The sequence below is a fragment of the Priapulus caudatus genome, unplaced genomic scaffold (assembly GCF_000485595.1).
Source record: "Priapulus caudatus unplaced genomic scaffold, Priapulus_caudatus-5.0.1 Scaffold943, whole genome shotgun sequence".
Taxonomy (NCBI): domain Eukaryota; kingdom Metazoa; phylum Priapulida; class Priapulimorpha; order Priapulimorphida; family Priapulidae; genus Priapulus; species Priapulus caudatus.
Genome location: NW_014578004.1, coordinates 93,475 through 115,013, shown reverse-complemented (window position 1 = coordinate 115,013; position 21,539 = coordinate 93,475). Strand labels below are relative to the sequence as shown.

At 40.6% G+C, this 21,539-nt stretch overlaps 2 protein-coding genes across 4 annotated transcripts; one reads left to right on the top strand and one right to left on the bottom strand.

The window, feature by feature from the left end:
• Window positions 1-10,865: 10,865 nt before the first annotated feature.
• On the top strand, window positions 10,866-18,321 carry LOC106814551 (histone H4 transcription factor-like). 2 transcript variants are annotated; one of them, XM_014818870.1, is made up of 12 exons: window positions 10,866-10,984; window positions 12,090-12,321; window positions 12,540-12,591; window positions 12,670-12,754; window positions 13,268-13,373; window positions 13,552-13,704; window positions 14,349-14,426; window positions 15,099-15,219; window positions 15,421-15,559; window positions 16,278-16,402; window positions 16,547-16,697; window positions 16,915-18,321. In XM_014818870.1, exons 2-12 carry the CDS (start codon window positions 12,105-12,107, stop codon window positions 17,380-17,382), a joined length of 1,695 nt encoding a protein of 564 aa, XP_014674356.1. In that variant the 5' UTR covers window positions 10,866-10,984; window positions 12,090-12,104; the 3' UTR covers window positions 17,383-18,321. The 2 variants fall into 2 exon arrangements, with proteins under 2 accessions (XP_014674356.1, XP_014674355.1); XM_014818869.1 differs by having other exon boundaries at window positions 12,540-12,754.
• Window positions 18,322-18,638: 317 nt separating this feature from the next.
• LOC106814553 (39S ribosomal protein L37, mitochondrial-like) lies at window positions 18,639-21,330 on the bottom strand. Of its 2 annotated transcripts, XM_014818877.1 has the most exons (6): window positions 21,188-21,330; window positions 20,595-20,780; window positions 19,880-20,022; window positions 19,562-19,701; window positions 19,111-19,258; window positions 18,639-19,051 (listed from the first exon to the last, which is right to left on the bottom strand). In XM_014818877.1, the coding sequence occupies exons 1-5, from the start codon at window positions 21,195-21,197 to the stop codon at window positions 19,147-19,149; spliced, it is 591 nt and encodes a 196-aa protein (XP_014674363.1). In that variant the 5' UTR covers window positions 21,198-21,330; the 3' UTR covers window positions 18,639-19,051; window positions 19,111-19,146. The 2 variants fall into 2 exon arrangements, with proteins under 2 accessions (XP_014674363.1, XP_014674362.1); XM_014818876.1 differs by having other exon boundaries at window positions 18,639-19,258; window positions 21,188-21,329.
• Between the last annotated feature and the right edge of the window lie 209 nt (window positions 21,331-21,539).

Here is a 21,539-nt window from a genome sequence, read left to right as displayed (position 1 = left end):
ACATATTCCTCATACATTCCATAAGTTGGGATAATCTAGTACCATAACCATAATAGTATTCTCTATACATATATACAAACATTCTTATATTTGTATTTCTCTTTTGTAACTCTTTTGTAACTCTTTTGTAACTTTTGTTCACGTGCAATGACGTATTTCTCTATTTGTAACTCTCTTTCAAAGCTCACAGAGAAACTGAGGTTTATTGACAGTTGCATGGCTAAGCAGAGCATCTTTGCATCAGCTAGGCAAGAGAAGTCCATGCAAGCTTTCCATGAGTGGCCAAGATTTCTCTGTCATATGATAATGGGCTCCAGTTTTCGGGTCGGATAAACCCTACTATATTTCCACTATGTGTATCGAACACTAAGTCCGATTTTATGGTCATTTCGTCGTGTAGCNGCGAACCTACGTTTACGGTACGACTTGTATTCATTTTACGTGTCACGCGATGCGACGGTTACAACGTGTAGACATCTGTTTAGTATCGTGAAGTGCTGTTGTTTAGACTGTGAAAGTGCTAGTCACCTGTACGTATATTCTGTTGTGTAATAGAATGCACGGTAGCTTTTATAATTCTGTGTTCGTGTTATCCATCGACGTGACCGGAGGCTCCACTTAAGGGGACACTACCTCCCACATGCTAGACCGAGAACCTGGGGAGGCGGGACGCACAGACCGTCCTCACACTTTCCTTATTTCCCCCCAGCATGATTGTTGTAACCCCGTAGCCAGGTTGTTCCAAAGGGAGGTTCGGTGGAAGTTTTTGGGGGTCCTTTTCGGTGGGGGTCTTTTTCTACCCCACAAAATACCACCAATCACTTCCACAAGCGAGCACACACCGTACACTCACATACACACACCAGCATGCACGCGCGCACACACACATTACACACACACACACACACACCACACACACACACGCACACACCACACACACACACACACACACACACACACACACACAAAACACACAATCAAAGTCCTGTACAAACCACATAAATGAATACTAGTAAATAATTATTGTATACATTCAATCTTCTCATGAGATATTAATTAATCCTCAGATTATTTTGTATACATGGCTGTTGGGTAATCTACAATACAGAATTATTTAGATCCATAAATCAATAAATGTGATACAGACAAATTTTATAAAACAAACCAATACTTATTTCCATAGATCATCCACAATCATATCCATACAGATCACATCCACAAATCATCTTATTCTTAATCAAGTTTATAATGATATCCTACTACAATGCATGTTATTTCGATTTTTATCCCATAAATTCTTAAGGCCATGTCACACCGGACACGACACAACACTCGACACAACAAAACGACAGGCAACTCAACACGTCATAATGATTTATGCGCAGTTAATATAAAATTGCGCCCGACATTGTCCAATAAGAAAACGCGCGACTTGAAAACGTGCTGTGCTGCCTGTCGTTTTGTCGTGTCGTGTCCGGTGTGACATGGCCTTAATACATATTAAAACAAAACAAAATACATTTCAAATAAATTGCATCCCTAATATAGATACATCTACAGTACCTTGCAGACAGATTGATAACATAATGCTAGAGCCGAAGCAGAAAAAAGGACATACATTGTACAAACATACTTGTATGATATGCTATTCAATAATGTACATTCTTATCATGTATGTCCTCATTTTGTCAAGACTTTTAAATTTAAACTTTAGTACAGTACAATCACTACACTTTTACTTTTTGCTGTGCTTTGGAGTTCACATGCCAGTGGGCAGTATTGCTTTTGAAACCTTTTCTCTTCACTTTCTGTTTGATGACTCGAAGTTTTTTCTTAGCATCCTGGAGCTGCTGCCTTGTCACCTTAAACTTTTCATCAAGTGACACAGAAGAGGAATAGTCGTGTTCCTGTGTGATAACATATGGCTTTTTGGGGGGAGGCTGAGGACTACTTTCAGATGTCCGTGGTTTTGGAGGAGGTCGCTTGAGGGTGTTGGAGGTGGGTGTCCAAGAAAGATGGTTGGCACAGCTTGTGGAAGAAGATAGTGGTGAGAAGTATTCTTCTCGTCCCTTGGATGTTTTCCTGCAATAAAAATTTTTGTTTAAATTACTGTGTATTATCTATGATAAGCAAACTTTTAGCCTTGTAATTTACTATGCTTAGCTATGATATGGGTATACTATCATGCTAATAATGTCATTAACCTCATTGTTTATTTTGTATGTGCGCATTCTTATATTATATTATATATATATATATATATATATATATATATATATATATATATATATATTATATATATATATACATTATATTATGTTATATTTTGTATGTGCGCATTCGTTAAAAATATATAACAAACATTTGGTTTTTACATGGTACAGGCACACTATTTATAATCACAGTGGCCATTTGTACCAATCGGTAAAAATAATTCTGGAACTTATTCGACATGCACAGTGGCTTGTTTTAAGCACTTGTTGTTTATACTGGTTTCGTGTTCTCCTCCTCCTCCTACTACTACTACTACTACTATTACTACTACAACAACTACTCCTTCTTCTTCGTCGTCGTCGTCATCGCCTTAATTCATGAAAACGCATGAAGCAGATGTAGCTGAACTACAGCACTGACGGACCACCTGAAAAAGCTATCAGAACATAAATACATTCAACAATAATGACCATGTATCAACCACTAGCTGCCCACGTTGTAATTCTCTAGCTGCAGAAACAATATGAGGAGAGCTCTCAACTGTTATATAAACAGAGAGCATCAGCTCAGAAAGTAGCTGCGGTAGATGTCTTGTGGCAGCACTCGTGGCTCGCATATGTGTAGTATCTGAACTGTTACCATTATGTTATAAAATAATCTCGAGATTCAATGTACTATCACACGAATGCACTAAACTGAACCCACAGAGAGCAGTTTCCAAATGTGCCAGTGTAATCTATAGCCTATTGTACAACGTTAAGTTTTATTAATAAATTTGGTAAGACAACCGACAATCGATTACATATGATCAGGAGTAAATAAAAGGCAACAAGTCTGACATGAGTTCCCCATGTTTTTACTGATCTTTTTGTGATGCCATCTGTTTAGATAATTCTAATAGAGCGCAGAGTTACCAGGACGCCTGTGGCAGAGCGAAGGTCTACACTGTTAGAGCTACTTCTGACTATACTGTATACACACAACGCCTAGCAAATACAAGCGGCAGACATCAATGATCGATGCCCGCGACAGTCGCTGGAAAATAGAAACGGTTCTAATTATTTTTGTCGTCGAGGTTGTCGTCGGTCGTCGTCACGTCAGTGTGCAATGGCTCATAGGAAACAATAGTTTCTAACTTTCTGAAAAGTCGTTTGTTGTTACGGTCGGTCGCTGTCGCTGCAGTGTGTCTTGGCCTATAGTTGTCACAGAGCAACACAAACTCTAGATTTGACTAATCTGCAAAACAAATATAACAATGAAATAACAATTTCAGTGTCACGATACTATTCGGTACTATATGAGTAATATGAGTGTTAAGCAGCAACGGAACGTTTCGTTAGAACTCCAACTGAAAACCGACTTGCGTTATTTCATTATCGGGTTCTGTGTGAAACTGGTTTTGTGGTTATCGTGTGGCTTGTTAATGAAATGTGTTTCTGTTCATCCTAAAAGATTACTATAGTTGTGGTGATTCCCTGGAACGGCGACATGGTGTCAGAAGTAAACATCGGACATTACAGTGAATCATTTAAAAAGCAGCGGGGACGACGCTTGCAAAGCTAACGCTCAGAGGCTTTTTGATTTCTCGCGGCGCCAGCAGTATGCCCGAGTGGCTGGCAGAGATACAGCGATCCAGAATTGTCCGTCGAGTTGAACAAGAGAAGATAGTGATCGTGCAAATTGCTGCCTCATCTACTGATATGGGCGACGGACGCAGAGCACATATTCAACACATTGAGTGTGAAAGTGAACAGACAAGCAAAGTTTGACTTGGTGCTCACGAATTTTGATGAACACTTTGTGCCACGTCGGAACATAATTCACGAACGTTGCACATTCCACCTGCGAGGGACAAAACAGGCTATGGGAGACGGCAGAATGTTTCATACGGCAGTCTATATGAGCTGCAGAACATGTTGAGTTTGGCACGGCCAAAGAGGCAGAACAATCAGGGACAGGGTTAGTAAATTGGCATTACTGATAAAATGTCTGTCAGAGAAGTTACAAACTGACCCTGATCTGACCCTTGCAAGGAGCCATCGAAATAACTAGCACAGACAGAGCAGGTGAAGGCCACAAGTAACGCGTCAAGGCCATGAAAGCTAGAGATTGGAAGAAGTGGTACGACCATTTAAGCCAAAGTTTCAGCCAGCAGGAGTAGCGCAACTACGGCGAGAGAATGCATATGGAGCCACCAGGCAGGGTTACTATGGAAAAACAGGAGTAAAACCAAAACAGTATGTGTACATCATGTACCAGCGTGTGGCGTCGAAGCAATGTCGGGGTGACAGCTGCCCAGGCGAAGGACAATAAGCGCTGCAGGCAAAGTGCTAAAAGATGAGACATTTCCAAGCTTGTCTGTCGGACAAAACAGACAAATTGAGGTGGCGTCACGACATGCGAATGACAAGTGGTTACGAGTGGAGAGCTATGATAGGCTTATTACATAGGATCAATCACTCAAGTCGGCGATTGACACCCATGGCAATTGCACTGAATTGCCGTAAAAAAATCGGTTAGATTTCCAAATCGCATACTGGGGCAGACATTCACCGTCATTGTCAGCCAAGAACAGTACAGTGGCCTTGCATAACAGGACCAGTTATGAGCGCGGGACAAACACCCATACTGTCCAGTCCAGAGGAACACTGAAATGTAAGCCGGGACAGTTTGTATGCAGCGAGCCATAAAGTGCAAAAATTACAGCTTTCCAGTGTCGTACTTACGCGGGCCACAGGCTTAAATAATCTGTTTAGGTCGGACAGGTGGCATTCACAATGGGCCTGGTGAAAGCGAGTCAACGAAGTAGAATGGGACATTGTTTGGAAGATTTGGTTTGTTAAAGTGCGACCCGGTCAAAATACAGCTGAAGGAAAATGCTGTTTTCCAGTTACAGTATTAACACTGCCGCAGACGTGCATTTCCGATACTGCTCCAAGGGTCAAGGAAGAGCTGCGAATATATGTGAGCGTTGGTGCGTCATCGAACCAAAATTAACTGAGCGACGACTGGGTGCGCCCCTATGGTTCCTGTTGTTAAACGTAATTGGGAATATACGCATCTGCCGTGCGGATTTTGAAGAAAAACTGGAATTGAATCGGTTGCTTCGGAGCGATTCATACTGCCAACTTCGATGATAATAATCCCTAAGCTGCCGTAGGAGCACGGTGTGTTCGAAGTTGAGATGCGTCAAGTGGCGTTTTATCAAATGCCACTAGACCCTGGAGAGTTCAAGATACACCACATTCATCACACCGCTTTTGCCGGCGGTAACTGTTCCGGCGTGCCATCGGGATTACATCAGCCACCAGAGGTGTTCCGAACGTAAGATGGACGCCGAGCTGTGCTGCAGGGACAGGATTGGTGCTATTGCGAAAGCATGGATGGACATTTGTGTATGGGAACACACTCGTAAGAACATGACGAGACTTAAGGAATGTCTTGGATCGCGGATACGTGAGTCGGGACTGAACTCAACAGGGCAGCAAATGCAAGTTTCCGACAGCCAGAGCCTAACGTACTTTGGTCATCATATCTCAGAAGAAGGGATAAGCCCAGACAGGAAAAGTTAAAAAGCAGTCGTGGATTATTCGCCGCACCACGAGACTGTAGCAGGGCTGTTTTAGACGAGTTTAATAGCATGGTCAATTACTTGGGCAAGATATTTTCCAGCGAGCTGTCGGACGCGTTATAAAGCCGATATGTCTGATTACTGAAAGTCTGACGCCACTTTTAAGTGGAGTCACACCACAAGAGCAGGCCGTTTTTGAAGGTCAAGGATATGTTGTCAAAAGCACCTGTCTTGCATTCTATGATGTAAACAAGCCAACTGTGGTCATGCAGATGCAGCAGTTATGGTTGCGTGCGAGTACTAATGCAACAACAGGGAGATAGACTCTTACCTGTGGCATACTGTTCTCGCACATTGACAAATTGCCCTGAGGCCCCTAGATTATGCTCAGATGAGAAAGAGCTGCCTGAGAGCTTGTGTGGGCATTGCGAAATAGTTCACACAGTATCTGGTATGCGACTGAGCCGAGTTTAAACTTGGTGACAGAGCATAAGCCATTGCGTTCACTGATCAATAAACAGGACATAGCGACAAAACGCCGCTGAGGCTGCAGTAGGCTTTGCTGATGCGTCTCATGCGTTTTGCTCGAGAGCCAGAATATGCACCTGCCGTAAGGAGCTTGTGGTTATGCAGACACACTCTGTCAAGAGCCACCACTAGTAAGCATAGAGGTGCCAGACTACAGTTCTGGAGGCTTCAGCAGTTTGTGGACAGCGCTGACGAACAGATGCGCACACATAGCCAGTCAGAAACTCGAACGTTTATAACAGAGCGACAGCTACGCGATGCAACGCTACACGAGGGCGATTTGGACTCACAAAAGGTTGCGGGTGGCCGAAGAGGATTCAGTCGCGTGCCAGAGGGATGCTAAAGACATTCTACTCGGCTTTAGGACGTGAACTATCCGTGTCAAAGGGATCTCGCTCCTTGTATCGAAATCGTATTGATAATCCCTACGAGGTGGCAGAAGAGATATACTGAAGCAAGATCCATGAGCGTCACCAGGGTTCACTAAGTGTAGGGAACGGTGCCAAAATGATCTGTGTGGTGGCCCAGGAATAGGGCAGACATAGCCACAAGACGGTTTCTACTTGCCCAGTTTTGCCCAGATCTGAACCGGCCTACACAACAGAAGCGAACCATCTAATCCACTTACTCCATTGCCAGCTAGACCCTCGGCAAAAGGATGGGTGGACTTGTGCTGAGTTGGAAGGAAAGAGATATTTGGTCGTGATCGGACTATTTACTCTAGCGTATCTCAGTGAAGTGATTACTTACCAGAAATTCACGCTCGAAACAAGTCATTCGTTAAGCTCAAGAGCTTATTCGCAAGATGGTGCATCCACAGAGGAAGTCGTCTCTGATAACGCGGGCCTCAGTTCAACATCGGCCTGAGTTCAACGCTGCTTCCAGAGTGATACGATCTTCATTCACACAACATCTAGCCCACATCTTCCACAGGCTAATGGTTGAGCTCTGAGCGCGGGAGTGCAAAAAGCCGCAAAGCGATCCTTTCCGCAAGAGGCATGTGTTTGCTGCCATTATGAGCTTATAGAGCTACACCGATTTGCAGCCACAGGTGTAAGTCCTGCACAAGCTGATGATGGGACGGCAGATATACGTACCAAATGCCAACTCTGTAACTGAAAATTTAGATCCTAAATGGCCCGGGATCTTAAGAGTGGTCAAGATGACAGATGACCGAGCTAAGACTTAGACTACCGTTCCGGTTCTTACACAGACGTCCATCCTCCGGTGAAATCTCTTCCCAGAGCTTGCGACTGGTGACATTGGTACTGGCGGTAAAATTGGACATGAGAAGGCCCGATGTGAAAACACCGGAGTGTTGTGAGTCAAGCGACTTACCCCACGTCCTACATCGGCTGACTACGATGCGGTTCGGCCAACAATGCGCGAAATCGCGAAGACATTTGAAGCGTCAGCCCTTGGTGAGGATGCTTGGCAGTTCTCTGTCGAATCCAGGATACACCAATGGCTTAGGCAGACAGTGCCATCTTCTTGGTGAAACGAACTGGAGACTCCAGCAAGATAATGCCAACGGATGGATGTGGAATCACATTCACCCGGCCGTCCACGGACAAGCCGGTCGCGGGTAGTGGCGCAAGCCGTTTGGCGTTTTCCGGATGATTATGGATAAATGATTATTGTAGCCGAGTAGTGCTTGGTAAGTTAACTTGGTCATGTGCTTTGTGGAATTTATGAGTTAATACGCCTTAGTGAAGTATGGTGACCAGGGAGAGAGAAAACGGTTGTATTATTTTATGATGTATTTATTCAATTCTCAGATCATGTTTAAGAAAATGTTCTTACATTCAGTTGGGTAACAGACAATCTTCAAAGGAGGGAGATGTCACGATTACTATTTCGGTTACTATTTATGAGTAATATAGTGTTAGAGCACAACGGGAAGGTTCTTAGAATCCAAACTGAAACCGACTTGTTATTCATTACATCGGGTTCGTGTGAACTGGTTTGTGTTAATCGTGTGGCTTGTTAAATAAATGTGTTTCTGCTTCATTAAAGATATTATCAGTTCGCATGAGTATCCTGAAAACGCGACAATCAGCAATTCAGCAACACCACTAGGAGTGGAATAATACTCAATAGCTGGTGATATATGCAAAGATGTTTTGCCCTGCCAACTACAACTTACAAGCTTCAGAAGGTTCAATAAAAACCTACAGAATTTTAATGCCTTAATGGCAGTACACAACTACAGATGATTCAGGATACTTATTTGACTTATCCTACTGTATTATTATGTATGTAATATAATTATTTTATTATAATTTATATTAATATAATAAAATAATTATTATTACTGAATACTGTATATTTATCCCACCCCACTCAGTATTATTTAGGGTAAGCTTNTCATGGATTTTGTGGCTCATAAACACCTTCAACCTTGTAGTTGTACCTGTGTAGCCATTCGCTCCCGTTACAGCATACAGGAAGTATACGACCCAGCACAGGCACAGTGCTGGAATACAGCCCTAGAAATTTAATAATCTGATGTTGCTAATGGGGGGGGGGGGGCAGTAATGCTATTGACTATTCTAGGAAATGTCTAATCTTTTGATTCTTTGTTGAATCTCTCCCGTAACTCGGTGCATTATGATGACATGATATTGTTATTATGTTGGATATTATCAGGAGTGTACAATAGGAGTGAGAGCAGACTAAAACCGTGCAAAATTCAACATTAGGTAGCCCTTAGTCTACCTATGATTTATTGTGTTTTCCGCCTCGATCTAAACTGAGCTCAATGTCTTGCTTAAGTCAATTAAAACTTATCCGTGTCTAATGCGGTTGGGTCCTCCCAAAAATTGACAATCGGGAGATTATCGTCCAAACGTACAAATGTGGTTTTTGAAAGTTTATAATCGCAACATCAACAACCTGTGAACCGCGAAACAAAGCAGATGCTTTTGAAAGCCCTCTATCGCTTAGCAATGCGCAAACATAGCAAACAACTAGCGAGGTTTGCTAGGGATTTCGGCAAGTTAAACAACGACTTGGTGTTATTGATACAGTCCTCGCCAAAGCGTTTCGGACGGCGTCGGAGACAAAACCGGTGATTTTTGCACCGGTCCGACAAGAAAGTTGGCTATTTACCAGACCGGGTCAGGGTAAACATTACAATCAACTAATTACCCAGAGGCTACAGGTACGCGAGTACCAACTACGTGTATGCCTAACTCTAATATCCCTGGCCTATGGCTATCTTATATGACGCGTGTAACGCAAATTAATCTATGGTGTGGGAAAAGCGATAGGAAGAGATTAGCCTGTTAATGATAGAAAGAGTTGACGAAAAGATGACATGGCGACGTGTGTGTGAACTATGATGGGATAGTTATATTACTATCAGCTGATTATACCTGGATCAACCACAATGGACAAGGCCAAAGGGCCTAGAAATAGGTGAAACGCTACGATCAATGACAAAGCTGGCAGCAATGCATTGCTGATTGTACGCCGTCACGAAAATGGAGTGAAAAAATAAACGATGCTAGCTTTTTAGGCTTAATCAATGACGGGTCCAACAGACATAGCGGTGATGAGCAGGAAAGCATATATATGTTAGATATGTCCACAAGGAAAAGCAACAGAGATGTGAATGTTTTTTAATCGTTTCAATATTTTGGTCCAGTAAGCATATGCATTCGGTCTGGTAAAAATTCTATTTTTTACTGGACCGAAATGTCCAAGTAAAGGAATTTTGTCTTTTGGCGAGGACTGTTGATACTATTTACATTAAAATAAAAAACTTTCACATGTTTTACGTATTTTTATGCCATTTATTTTTTCTTGAACAATAAATTGTTCATAACATGTAATTACTGTCATCGCATGGCCTATAATCAACAACAATGCGTGTTTTAACTTTCTGAAATCCCTGCAAACCTCGCTTAGTTGTTTTGCTATGTTTGCATTGCAAGACGATAGAAGGCTTCAAAGCATTGGCCTTATGTTTCGGTTCACGTTGTTGATGGTGCGATAGTCACAGCTTCAAAAACCACATTGTACGTTGGACCGTATCTCGCCGATGTTGTCATTTTTGTGAGACCAACATTAGACACGGATAAAGTTTAATGATTAAGGCAAGACTTGAGCTCAAGTTTATGGCGAGGTAAAACACAATAAATCATAGGTAGACTAAGGCTACTAAATGTTGATTTTGCCGTTTTTTAGTCTGTCTGCACTCCCTATTGATACACTGCCTGATATTATTAATATAGTAATTAGTCCTAGTAACTTTGCCATGGACTATTTCACAACATCAAGCATAGGGTCAGAAGTTTTCATGTCTCTATTCCCATGTAATGTATCTTTTCAAAAGCTGTGCTAAGTCGAAAACACTGAATTTATTAAGTTAAGCTAAATTTTAGTCAGCATTCAAAAAATAAAAATTGTCCTTGAAATGTCCTGGAAAACTCCTTGAATTTTGTCATGACTTATCTGTATGGACCATGAAGCAGGTCGGCCAGTTACTACGGCTTTTGCTATAATGAAATGTCTTGTTAAAATTTAATTTTGTTACATAATTCAGTTCATTTCATTTTTTTCCAGTCCATGATGATTGTTCTTACGTTGACTGCCACTGTACCTCTATGACACACCGAGATATGAGAAATAACAATAATAAGCTGTTTTGAATAGTCTAATTTCCAGGTAAGCAGTAGTCGAAGCAAAAGAATCATGGTAGTATTTAGCAAAGCTGGTTGTACTGAAAGTATGTCAGATGTCTCAACTGCTGTTATTTAAATATGGAGGTAGGTAGCACACCTGAAACAGAAACTTCCGAGATCCTTTTAATATAGATAATAACCCAGGGCTAGAAACGACCCTTTTTTCGCCAGGCACCAAGTACTTGCACAGAAAAAAACTGGGAGAGAACTTTGCTAAACCCCGGCAAAAACTTGAGAAAACTACAGCAGTTCCACTCAACCCCCCATAAACAAACAAAAAAGCCGCAAAAAAAACTGCCCTATTGCCTCTGTCTGTAAGGAAGCTGAAATTGGCCTCCTAGCCCTGTTACCATTGCTTCATTCATTCTAAAATATTGTCACCCATTCTTTACTAAGGTTGCACATAGAATGAAGTACTGACTGTAACGTGGAATCAAAACTTAAAAAAACAACCATAAACAACTGGCTATACTTAGATTTTTAGGAATTCTTGGCTGCATGTATTTGTTGCTGACATTAGGAACAGGCAGCAAACTGACCCTTGTAGGCAGCAAACTGACCCTTGTAGGCAGCAAACTGACCCTTGTAGGCAGCAAACTGACCCTTGTAGGCAGCAAACTGACACTTGTAGGCAGCAAACTGACCCTTGTAGGCAGCAAACTGACCCTTGCAGGCAGCAAACTGACCCTTGTAGGCAGCAAACTGACCCTTGTAGGTAGCAAAGTAACCCTTGTAGGCAGCAAAGTAACCCTTGTAGGTAGCAAACTGACCCTTGTAGGCAGCAAACTGACCCTTGCAGGCAGCAAACTGACCCTTGTAGGCAGCAAACTGACCCTTGTAGGCAGCAAACTGACCCTTGTAGGCAGCAAACTGACCCTTGTAGGCAGCAAACTGACCCTTGTAGGCAGCAAAACTGCTGCTTGCTGCCCTTAATTTTTGAATCCCGGCTTTATCTCTGCCATATGATATCTCTTAGACTAATGTGATCCACTTATCCCTAAAAATAAGATAATTACAAATGGATAAAGTAAGCCACTGTCATTGCTGTACGTATAATTACAATCTCTTTTCGGGTACACACAATTTAGAAAAACGACTAAAAAATGCTGGAAACTGAAGCATCTGAGACGGCAGGGTCTCAGCACGTAAAGAAAAAGCAACACCGTGATATTACCAAGATTGTGCTGAAGCGCAAGGAACATCTTTCACTGCTCTGCGAGTGGGAGCAATGCAGCAATATGTTTTCTGAAATGATGGAGTTTATCAAGCATGTCGGAGGTCACCTGGCCGGGCGAAAATTGCCAACCGTGCCCGAAGGAGGTGAGAACAACGTTTTCATTCATCTTGTGATTAATATTAAAATCCTTAAAAAAGTTTCATGCTAGGAATTGTTACTAGTTAAACCGTGTTATATAGCACTAGCAAGCTTGTGTCTAAGATGTTCAAGATTAGATGGTGTGCTTACTAAACACGCATGCACACGAACACGCACATGCACACGTATCGTAATGGATTATCGAATGTTTTGAAATTTCTAGGTTATCTCTGTCAGTGGCGAGAATGCGAGAATTCGGTTTCTACCTACGAGGAGTACGAGCGCCATGTCTACTTCCACACATTCCATTGCAAGATCAAATGTCTCGGAGAAAACCTCGTTCAGCGATACAGAATGAACAGATGCCCGGTTTACAATGGCCGTAACATGATACCTGAACTTCCCGACAGTCTGCAGTGCGGTTGGATAGAATGTGAGGTATGGTGATATTATTATAAGTCAATGTCTTTAAATATTTTTGTACTCAATCATCAAGGTTACCTAGGTTATGGGCTTTTATATTTATTAGTTTTAATGAGTATGCAACGATTAAGTGGTAGAACAAGTAATGCAAAAGTAATTTTTTGGCAATTACAGAAGTCGCTGATTGAAGAGATAAGCGAGTGATTTACATGATTTAGTTGTTAATATGGAGCGTGGGTTTTTAATTAATGTAAAAATACCATTACATAATTATATGCTATAAAATGAGAAATCACGCAAAATATTGAACTGTTATTGAATTGAATCTTGTTGCAGCATAGTACCCTGCAAAACAGACAGAACAGTACTAATATAACTACTATTAGAATTGTCTTCAGCATAGTATTAAGACTACGATAAGGCTGACCACTGAATTATCTGTTAAAAAAAACAAATTTCTGCATTTCATCATTCTAAATTACTCTAGTACCCTATTGTACATTTAACATCTGTGTATTATCATTTCAGGGTGTTTATGAAAACCCAGAGATTTTTTATCGGCATGTGAATAACCATGTAGAGGTTTATCCACAAGGCAATAATCCAAAAGTCCCAGTCACGTGTCATTGGGAAGGTAACCATCAAACTATTTAGATTTAATCATTGTAACTGGCATTTAAATGTATGTGTATCGGCCTAAAATATGTTCGACTAGCAGAGATTTCTGTCGTACTATTTTATACAATTTTCTTGCTGATCCTCAGAATGTTTCTTGTATTACTGCTTGTATTTCTATTATTGTGTTTCTATAGGATGTGCTTGTGTAGTAAAGAGCAAGCATAGGCTTAGAGACCATTTACGTAGTCACACACAGGAGAAGCTGACGGCTTGTCCATCATGTGGCGCCCTCTTTTCCAGCCCTACTAGATTTATCGACCACTTGAAACGACAAGCAAGGGAACTGTGTACGTGACTTCTGTCGTCAAAGCTTAGCAATTAAACATTTTAGTAGTCAAATCTAAGTGCTTATATTTAAGACTATGGTGAGATAAGCAGTTAGGCCATCCTTAAAAAATTCTATGTTTGCTGTCCTCCGACCGACCCACGAAAATAGCCACGACCCAAAAGTTTTTTTTGACATTTTGGGTTCCATTTTTTTTTTCATTTTTCATAGTTAAGACTGAAACACAAAGCATGTGTGGCAAACATGAGGACAGACTTAAAATAACTATTATGCCTCACAAAAAAAGACCTACCTACCCACTAAAAAAATCATGGGTCGGGGACAGCAAACATAGAATTTTTAAGGATGGCCTTACATGTTATGTTTCATGTTCGGTTGACTTACCCGAGTTGAACTCTGTTGACCTGGGTACACTTAATAGAGTGTTCAGCTGGCCTGGGGAAACACTAGCTGGTCACCTGATATCACATTTTCCTTACCTGGGGGAAAGGCCAAGTAACCCACATAACAAGAGGGTTACTTATGTGTTGTGCCTCTGGACTATGTGCAGAGTGGACAATATGGTGGTACTGGAACAGATGAATATCGTTAGGATGTTGCATAATCATTATTGTCAGTTGATGCAGAATTTGTTATTATTTCCAGTATTGGCATATCAGTGCTCCCACTGTGCCAAGAAGTTTGCTTCGGAAAGATTGCTAAAGGACCACATGCGCTATCACGGTATCAGAAGTTTATGTGATTTCTCATAATTGTGTGGTAATCTTATTGGGTATAATACCATTGCAAGAATATTCAAAGATAGTATCAACATGAGAAACTGCTCCTGTGATGGATCGCGGTAACCTTCTAAAGCGCTGATTTCTTATGTTTTTCCGCCGACTGTTCTCTTATTTTCTTGGTCATTCTTGACAGCACACCAAGTATATGCAGTAAGGCTAACATGTCTTGGAACACTTGCACGTCATTATTTTCATCAATATACGTGCCTATTTGCCTTTAAAAGTAGACTTAATTGCATACGTCAACATCAATAGCACAGTTCTCAAATCTCACAAGATGTTATCAACTGGTTCCCCGTGTCTATACTTTGTTACCTTTGTGTACGCATCAAGATAAGGTACCAGTTTAATACAGTTTAAATCACAGAAGCAGATGCACTTGTATCTGTGGTGCAATTAACAAATTGCATTTTCGCATAGCTCAGGAATGCAAGTGCAAGTTTGCTGTTAATTTGCTGTTTTATAGCCTATATAACAGCACAATCCTGTGGAAAATTTTATGCTGTAGTAATCGGAAATATGTCCACTAATAGGTGACACCTAATTTGAGAGTTGTGTTTTATTTGAGAGGCACACACTAATTTCAATGAACTTTTATACATTGTCTTTGCAGTCAACCACTATAAGTGTCCATTTTGTGACATGACGTGCCCAGCTCCAACAACGTTGCGGTTACACATTAAATACAGGCATACTGATCACAAGCCATTTGCGTGCATCTACTGTGAACATTGGTAAGTTGTTCGCACCTCACAGAGTGCCGCTTAGCTACATAAATACATAGAGTCAGATGCGTTGCATTCTCACTAGTACCTTGTTATTTCATCAAGCTGCGTAAAGAAGTCTAGAGCATTTCAGTGGTTAACAGTTACACCAACTCTTTCATTAGCATGTGTTTCATTGCAATTTCTTTCCCAAAACTTGTCTTCCGTTAGCTGTAAGTCAAGTGCGGATCTACGACGACACATGGAAACGCACAATGAGGGAAACAACTACAGGTGTGATGTACAGGACTGCAACTACAGCTGCAGAAGTTTGCAGACACTGAATAATCACAATCGTGTAAAGCACGAGGTAAGATCAGCTAAACAACAGGCGTTACCGAATGCTTGAAACAAAAGCACACATTGTGCACGATTAAAGGTGGTGAATAACAGTAGAGGGTAGGGCGTCCATAGGCGGCAGGCCTGAATAAGCATCGAACAGAAATTAATTAAAAATACTCGCACTGTTACTTCGCTTACACAACATACACTTTATTCGTGTTAAATAACTACAGATTCATACTCTATGCTCCGCTCGAAACTTTTGCCAGCTCTATGATGCGAATTTCTGCAAAGTTGTCTGAACACATTTCAAACACAAAAATGACCAACCGGTCGCTGTGGCTATGCCACCTGACAGAATAACACAACTACACGACAAGACCAATTTTACTTCTAATGCTTTCTAGACGTCCACGAGGCATCTAACTTGCATGCATAATGCAAATTATTGCACTCTAGTGCCGAATTTTGGCGGGGGAAAAATGCCAAAAAAGGCCTTTTCTAGAGACGAAATAGTGCAACGGTGAACAATTTGCGGAGGGTTACTGTTGTATGCCACCTTAAGCAATGCTCATCCCAGTAGTGTCACATTGGTTGTAGTATTCAGTAGTGATTTAGTCCATTTCAGCTTTGTTGAATACACTATATCTAAAGCTATTTCGATAATTAATCCATTTACAATCTTTGGCGTAATGCTACATATGACGAAATCTATAAAAGCAGTTTTCTTGCATTATATATTTTAGGGGATTACCACTCCACGATACCTTTGTCACGTTTGTGATAAACTGTTTACTAGAGGACAAAAGCTCACTGTGCATCTCAAGTCGCAGCACAAATTCCGATGGCCACCAGGTCACTCCCGATTCAGGTATCAAATATGAAATGCTATTAATGATATTTAAAAGTAAATTTTGGGGGTCATTACAGGGATCAGTTGGTATGTCACACATTTGCATGTGGAGTTTGAAGCACAGAATATCATTCAGTAACTTGACTATCTTGTTCCAACCAGGTATCAGCTGCACACGGACGGATATTTGCGATTGCAGACTGTACGCTATGAAAGCGTTGAACTAACTCAGGAATTGATAGATGCCGATAACCAGCAAGGAAGTGATGCGTCATCGGAGGCCATGGAGGAACAGGCTGGTGAAGGAATGGAGGTAGGATAGTCTCAACTGTGCTAGCCGCATGAAAATTGCACTGAAGTGCCATCCGTATAACGTGTATAATAGTAGTAATTTCGTATGGCGTCAACATCACACCTCCACAGACCCACGGGCAATCCAGTTGCAACGGCGATCGCCACAATCATTTATGGTGACATATCCTCAATCTGTATAATGACAACTGCATAATTAATTTTGCATACACTTTTAGAATGAAAACGTTTCTCAAAGCGGGCAAGAAAGAGTTGAACTGGCCGAACAAAAAGACGGCAACATGCAACAAGAGTGCAGCTACGAATTGCCTTCTCCCGAAGCGAGTTCTCTGTGTCAGCCCATCATGGCGAACCTTCACCAAGTGGCCGTTTTACAAGGGCAAGGCATGTCAGCGAGTGATCAGCATTCGGCAGTGGCGGCGGATCCTACTTACGAAGCACCGCAGAACCCATGTCCTGTGAACATGCCTGTCTATTGTGACGAGGGTGAGATGGGAGCAGCAACGTGTGTGTACGTGCAGTCAGATCTGCCGACGGTTCAGGATTCCTGCCTGTACACGGAGACTCCCCTGGCAACCGATTCCATGATCACTCTGTCGTCCTTGAACAATTGCTTCCGCGAGGCAAATGAATCGGAGAAAGAAGCGGCCTACACACTTTTGACACTTCCACATAATGCTCTCTAGTGTGCAATGCTGTTTTTCTTTTGGCCTCATGAGAACCATGTTGCTATGCCAAACAGACTATACAATTTGTTGTATACTGGGTGAGAAACAATTAAAACTATTAAGAGATGTCGAATGACAGATAGCTTGACCAAAGGTAGTGTGTACACAGTGGTATGTACACATGGTAGTTTAATGCCATGTGATGTACGCAAAATTGCAACAATATCAGTTGTTTTCAGTAACGTGATAAAGCAATGGCTAATGCAGATCAGTCATAATACAACTGCTGGTATTTTGAATTGTAGGCGAGTAGCGTGAGACGTCAATGTCTTGCTGACCAATGAATGGTGCTGTAGACTCCACAAATACATTTTGTATTGTGTAAGGGGGGATTGTTGAAGAACTGGTTCTTATAATCCACAGGCTTTTTTCTACAACTGTGATTATTAAGTAAATAATCTAGGAATTTTTGTTGGATGCTTAGAAGCCATTTTGTTTATATTAAATGTGAATCGCCATAATTAACCGACTTATTTATGCAAGCAAAAGTAAAAGCAATGTTCACAAATTGTATGCCAAGCCAAAACAATGTGTTCTTTTTTATCTCAGAAAATGGTCCAATTTGGAATCACAGTTCATTTACTTGTATTGATAGTATTCTTGTCCAAAGCTTGTATATTAATGATAAAACTTGATAATGAATTTACACATAGATAATGTAAATTACTTTGATAATTGAGTTAAGTAATTGAGTTTTCTATTGTAATTTCCCAATAACGTGACCAGTGAATATTGAACGCTCGTGTATTTCTTTCACGCTGCAGGTACTTCCTTAACACTTGCATGGCATTTCCTTACTAGTTTTTTCATAGTAATGTGTGCTGTTGTGCAATCTGTGTTATAATTGTGTTACACTTATTATATATGTAATAAAGCTTGTAATCCATAACACTGTTATATATATTAGTCTACCAACCGAATGAACTTATTTAATGTATTAGCTTTGTGTTTATTAGGCATACTCATAGTATTTCAGTATTTCATCGCTATCAGTGGAGTTCTACTTGTTTGACATGAATTGCTAGAACATGATTTACTTCTTAGTAGTCACTAAGTAAAAACCAAGGCAAAATAGCGCTCATTTCGCGCACTGTGTGTATATATATATATATATATATATATATATGCAAGCCCACGAAAAATAGATATCCAACGGGTTTGTAGTGTCCAAGGTGCATCCAGCCAAATAAGAACTGTTCATAGTTTGTAATAACTAAAAGCCATATATACATTTCTATTAAAAGCATCTACAAGCTATTCTGATACAAATTAGTTTTTGCAATTTCCAAGTATTAGCAAGGTTTCTGTTGTAATACACCGCGTTGCACAATCATAAGCCTTATTACATATCGTCCCGCAATGTCACGGATAACAAGAGACGAGAAGAAGTGCTTTTTAATATCAGATTTTCAGTTTTAATATAATCGTGTATTATATATATATATATAGTTACAGGATCATCTAAAAAATGGTGTTGATCTACTAGGTGGTCAGGCAAATCTGTATGAATTACCTGCTTCATCACAACCTCAACCTACTACACAGCCTGTCCATGTAACATGTAGCCACAGCTTGATCGATGACATTATTTGTAAGTGTGAAGTTGCGTGAGACGTCAATAAACATGACGTATATATATACCTTCGACACCACTTCGAACTAAAGCATGAAACAAGTAGGAGTTTGGCTGTTGACTATCATACACAGATATTCCCAGATCTTCTATAGACCATTTAGATAGAAAGCAAGAACTTTTTTGAATACTTCTGGGTTATAGCCAACAACATTTCCATCTTTGGTGATGTCTGAGAACAACTCGTTGCCACCATCAAACCTGGAAGAATGCACAATCATTATAAACCACTGTCAAAAAGTATTGCCAACTTAGAACAGGTTAGACATTGGTAAACAAAATGGAAATGCAATGGCAAAATGCAACTTGGCACGAAGGGACAGTCATTCGGGCTGCGATCCAATCGAACAGCCGCAGGAGTAGTAGTTTAGTACATCATGAGTGTCACTTTGTGTATATTACTGTTGTTGATCATTTCATCGCAAGTCAATAGTTGCCCTGTAGTGTCTTCTACATGGTCTAGTATTAAATGACACAAGTTCTGTATAAACAGGATTAGCTTACCATGTGAAGTTCTTTACACCATCATGGCTACTGAAGTCCAGTGTATTCAACTGGAACGCTGTGAAGTAGAACACCTGACCGGTGTGGTTCACGCCAATATGCTGCACCGTGATTGGTTGAGGAAGCTGCTTGACATCTGCCTGTGTTATACATGCAACAGATTTAAACTACAAACAGATTTTCCTAAACTACTGACTAGTACGCAGTCCGGAAAAGCACATACGTGTAAAACAGCCTATATACGAACAATACGCAATATATACATTACATCCTGTAACCAAAACAGTGATTTAAAGACAATCCATATCTCATACGTACCCCATACATTCTATGAGCTTCAATTATACAGTGAGCCATGCAGTGCATCATTGCCTTTGAATTCAGCTGGCTGTCTATGTAAGTGTAATGTGGGTTTCTTGTGAGAAGGGTATGCGGGTGGGAGTCAGTCCTTCCAGCTAAACCTGCCCGTGAGAAATTAAACAGTGGAAAATGCATAGATTCTACTGATATCGAAAGAGTTTATGTTAAAATTCCTTAAAAGTTTCAGTGTTCCTACAAAGAGTGCATTTTCCTTGACTTGAAACAGTGATGACGCCAAACATAATATTGAAGACAATGCCATTAAGAAATTGCCATTAAGACTGTAAGAAATGTCTGTTTCTGGTTCGTGTAAATTATAAATGTCAAGCAACATCACTAGTGCACAGTACTTACACTCATCTACCAGTTACTATTGATGATCTGCTAACACCTATATTGTGCATACTACTGTGGTTACTGCTGCTGCTGCTGCCACCACTGCCTCTATTACAAGCACGTCTACCATTACAACAAAAATGATGCCAACGATGCCACCTCCACTGCCACCATTTCTACCACTACCCTCTACTAGCTTAGAACAAGTTCAGAAAAGCAGAATTAGTTAAAATGTACCCATGATGTCTTTTGCTGCCGGTCTAATACAAGAGTGCTAGTCGTGCTACACATGCACAGTGTCCTTACTGATTGACCTATATAATGTATTTGTGATTACCTATTTGTTCTTCAGCAGTATAAATGTTTTCCTTTGAAAGATCAATAGTCTGCTTAAGGGGAAAGATGTCCGCTAGGTGATGGTTTTCACTTGCCGTGACCTCAGCATCAGTTGCAAAAGCTGGCAGGCATTTTTTGCTGGTAATATTAATGTGCACGGTTCCATTTATCAAGATGAGGTCTCCCACTACAATGAAAAAGATATCACGAACGATTGTATGGTTATCCACGACAAAATAGAGCATGAGAAAATTTACAATATAAAAACTAACAATAATATTTGAAATTATATCCATAATGTAGAAAATAACAGGTGCCAGACCGATTATAACAGCAGTACATGTTATTTAGTAATATATTCAGCCTAATATCCCTTGAACTTCTACATAAACCATGTAAAGAGAACAGTAAACATTAACATCAACGGAGGTAAAATTCAAGTATTATATGAGGACATTCATTTTTACTTTACATTTTCCTTGTTTATGAATTTGGAAAAAAAATCATATGCGGTCTGCTTTCACACAAATGTTAACTAGCACAGAAGCGTTGGTACAAGGAAAGGTAAACAAGTAATAGCAGAGTATGACTAACTGTTTTCCATAGGACAGCTGAAATATGAGTTGTGGATGTGTTGTCTTTGCTGTAGAAACTCGGGGTATTGGCCAGCCAGAGTACTCGCAAGTCGTGCCAGATTGTGAATGATGACATGACTACAAAAAGATGAAGATTAATGAAATGTCAACTTGGCACACAGAGTACACACTGAAACAAAATTCACATTAAAAACATTCAGCTGTTTTTGACTTATTGTTACATCTTATCTAACTGTGTGACAGCACACAGTTAGCTGTCGAATACTATTTAAGCTTTCAGAAATGAAACAAAATCACACGTGAAAACCTTTTAAATGTAAAATAATTGACATACAAGTATGGAAACGTTG

What these genes read in the sequence shown, in the direction of transcription:
- LOC106814551 (XM_014818869.1), top strand. Translation starts at nt 12,105, where the DNA reads ATGCTGGAAACTGAAGCATCTGAGACGGCAGGGTCTCAGCACGTAAAG. An exon ending in GCCAACCGTGCCCGAAGGAG is followed by an intron (nt 12,322 to 12,539) that starts GTGAGAACAACG and finishes TGAAATTTCTAG; the next exon opens with GTTATCTCTGTCAGTGGCGA. An exon ending in ACAATCGTGTAAAGCACGAG is followed by an intron (nt 15,560 to 16,277) that starts GTAAGATCAGCT and finishes TATATATTTTAG; the next exon opens with GGGATTACCACTCCACGATA.
- LOC106814553 (XM_014818877.1), bottom strand. An exon ending in AAGCTCATAGAATGTATGGG is followed by an intron (nt 19,702 to 19,879) that starts GTACGTATGAGA and finishes TGTATAACACAG; the next exon opens with GCAGATGTCAAGCAGCTTCC. An exon ending in GGTGTAAAGAACTTCACATG is followed by an intron (nt 19,259 to 19,561) that starts GTAAGCTAATCC and finishes GCATTCTTCCAG; the next exon opens with GTTTGATGGTGGCAACGAGT.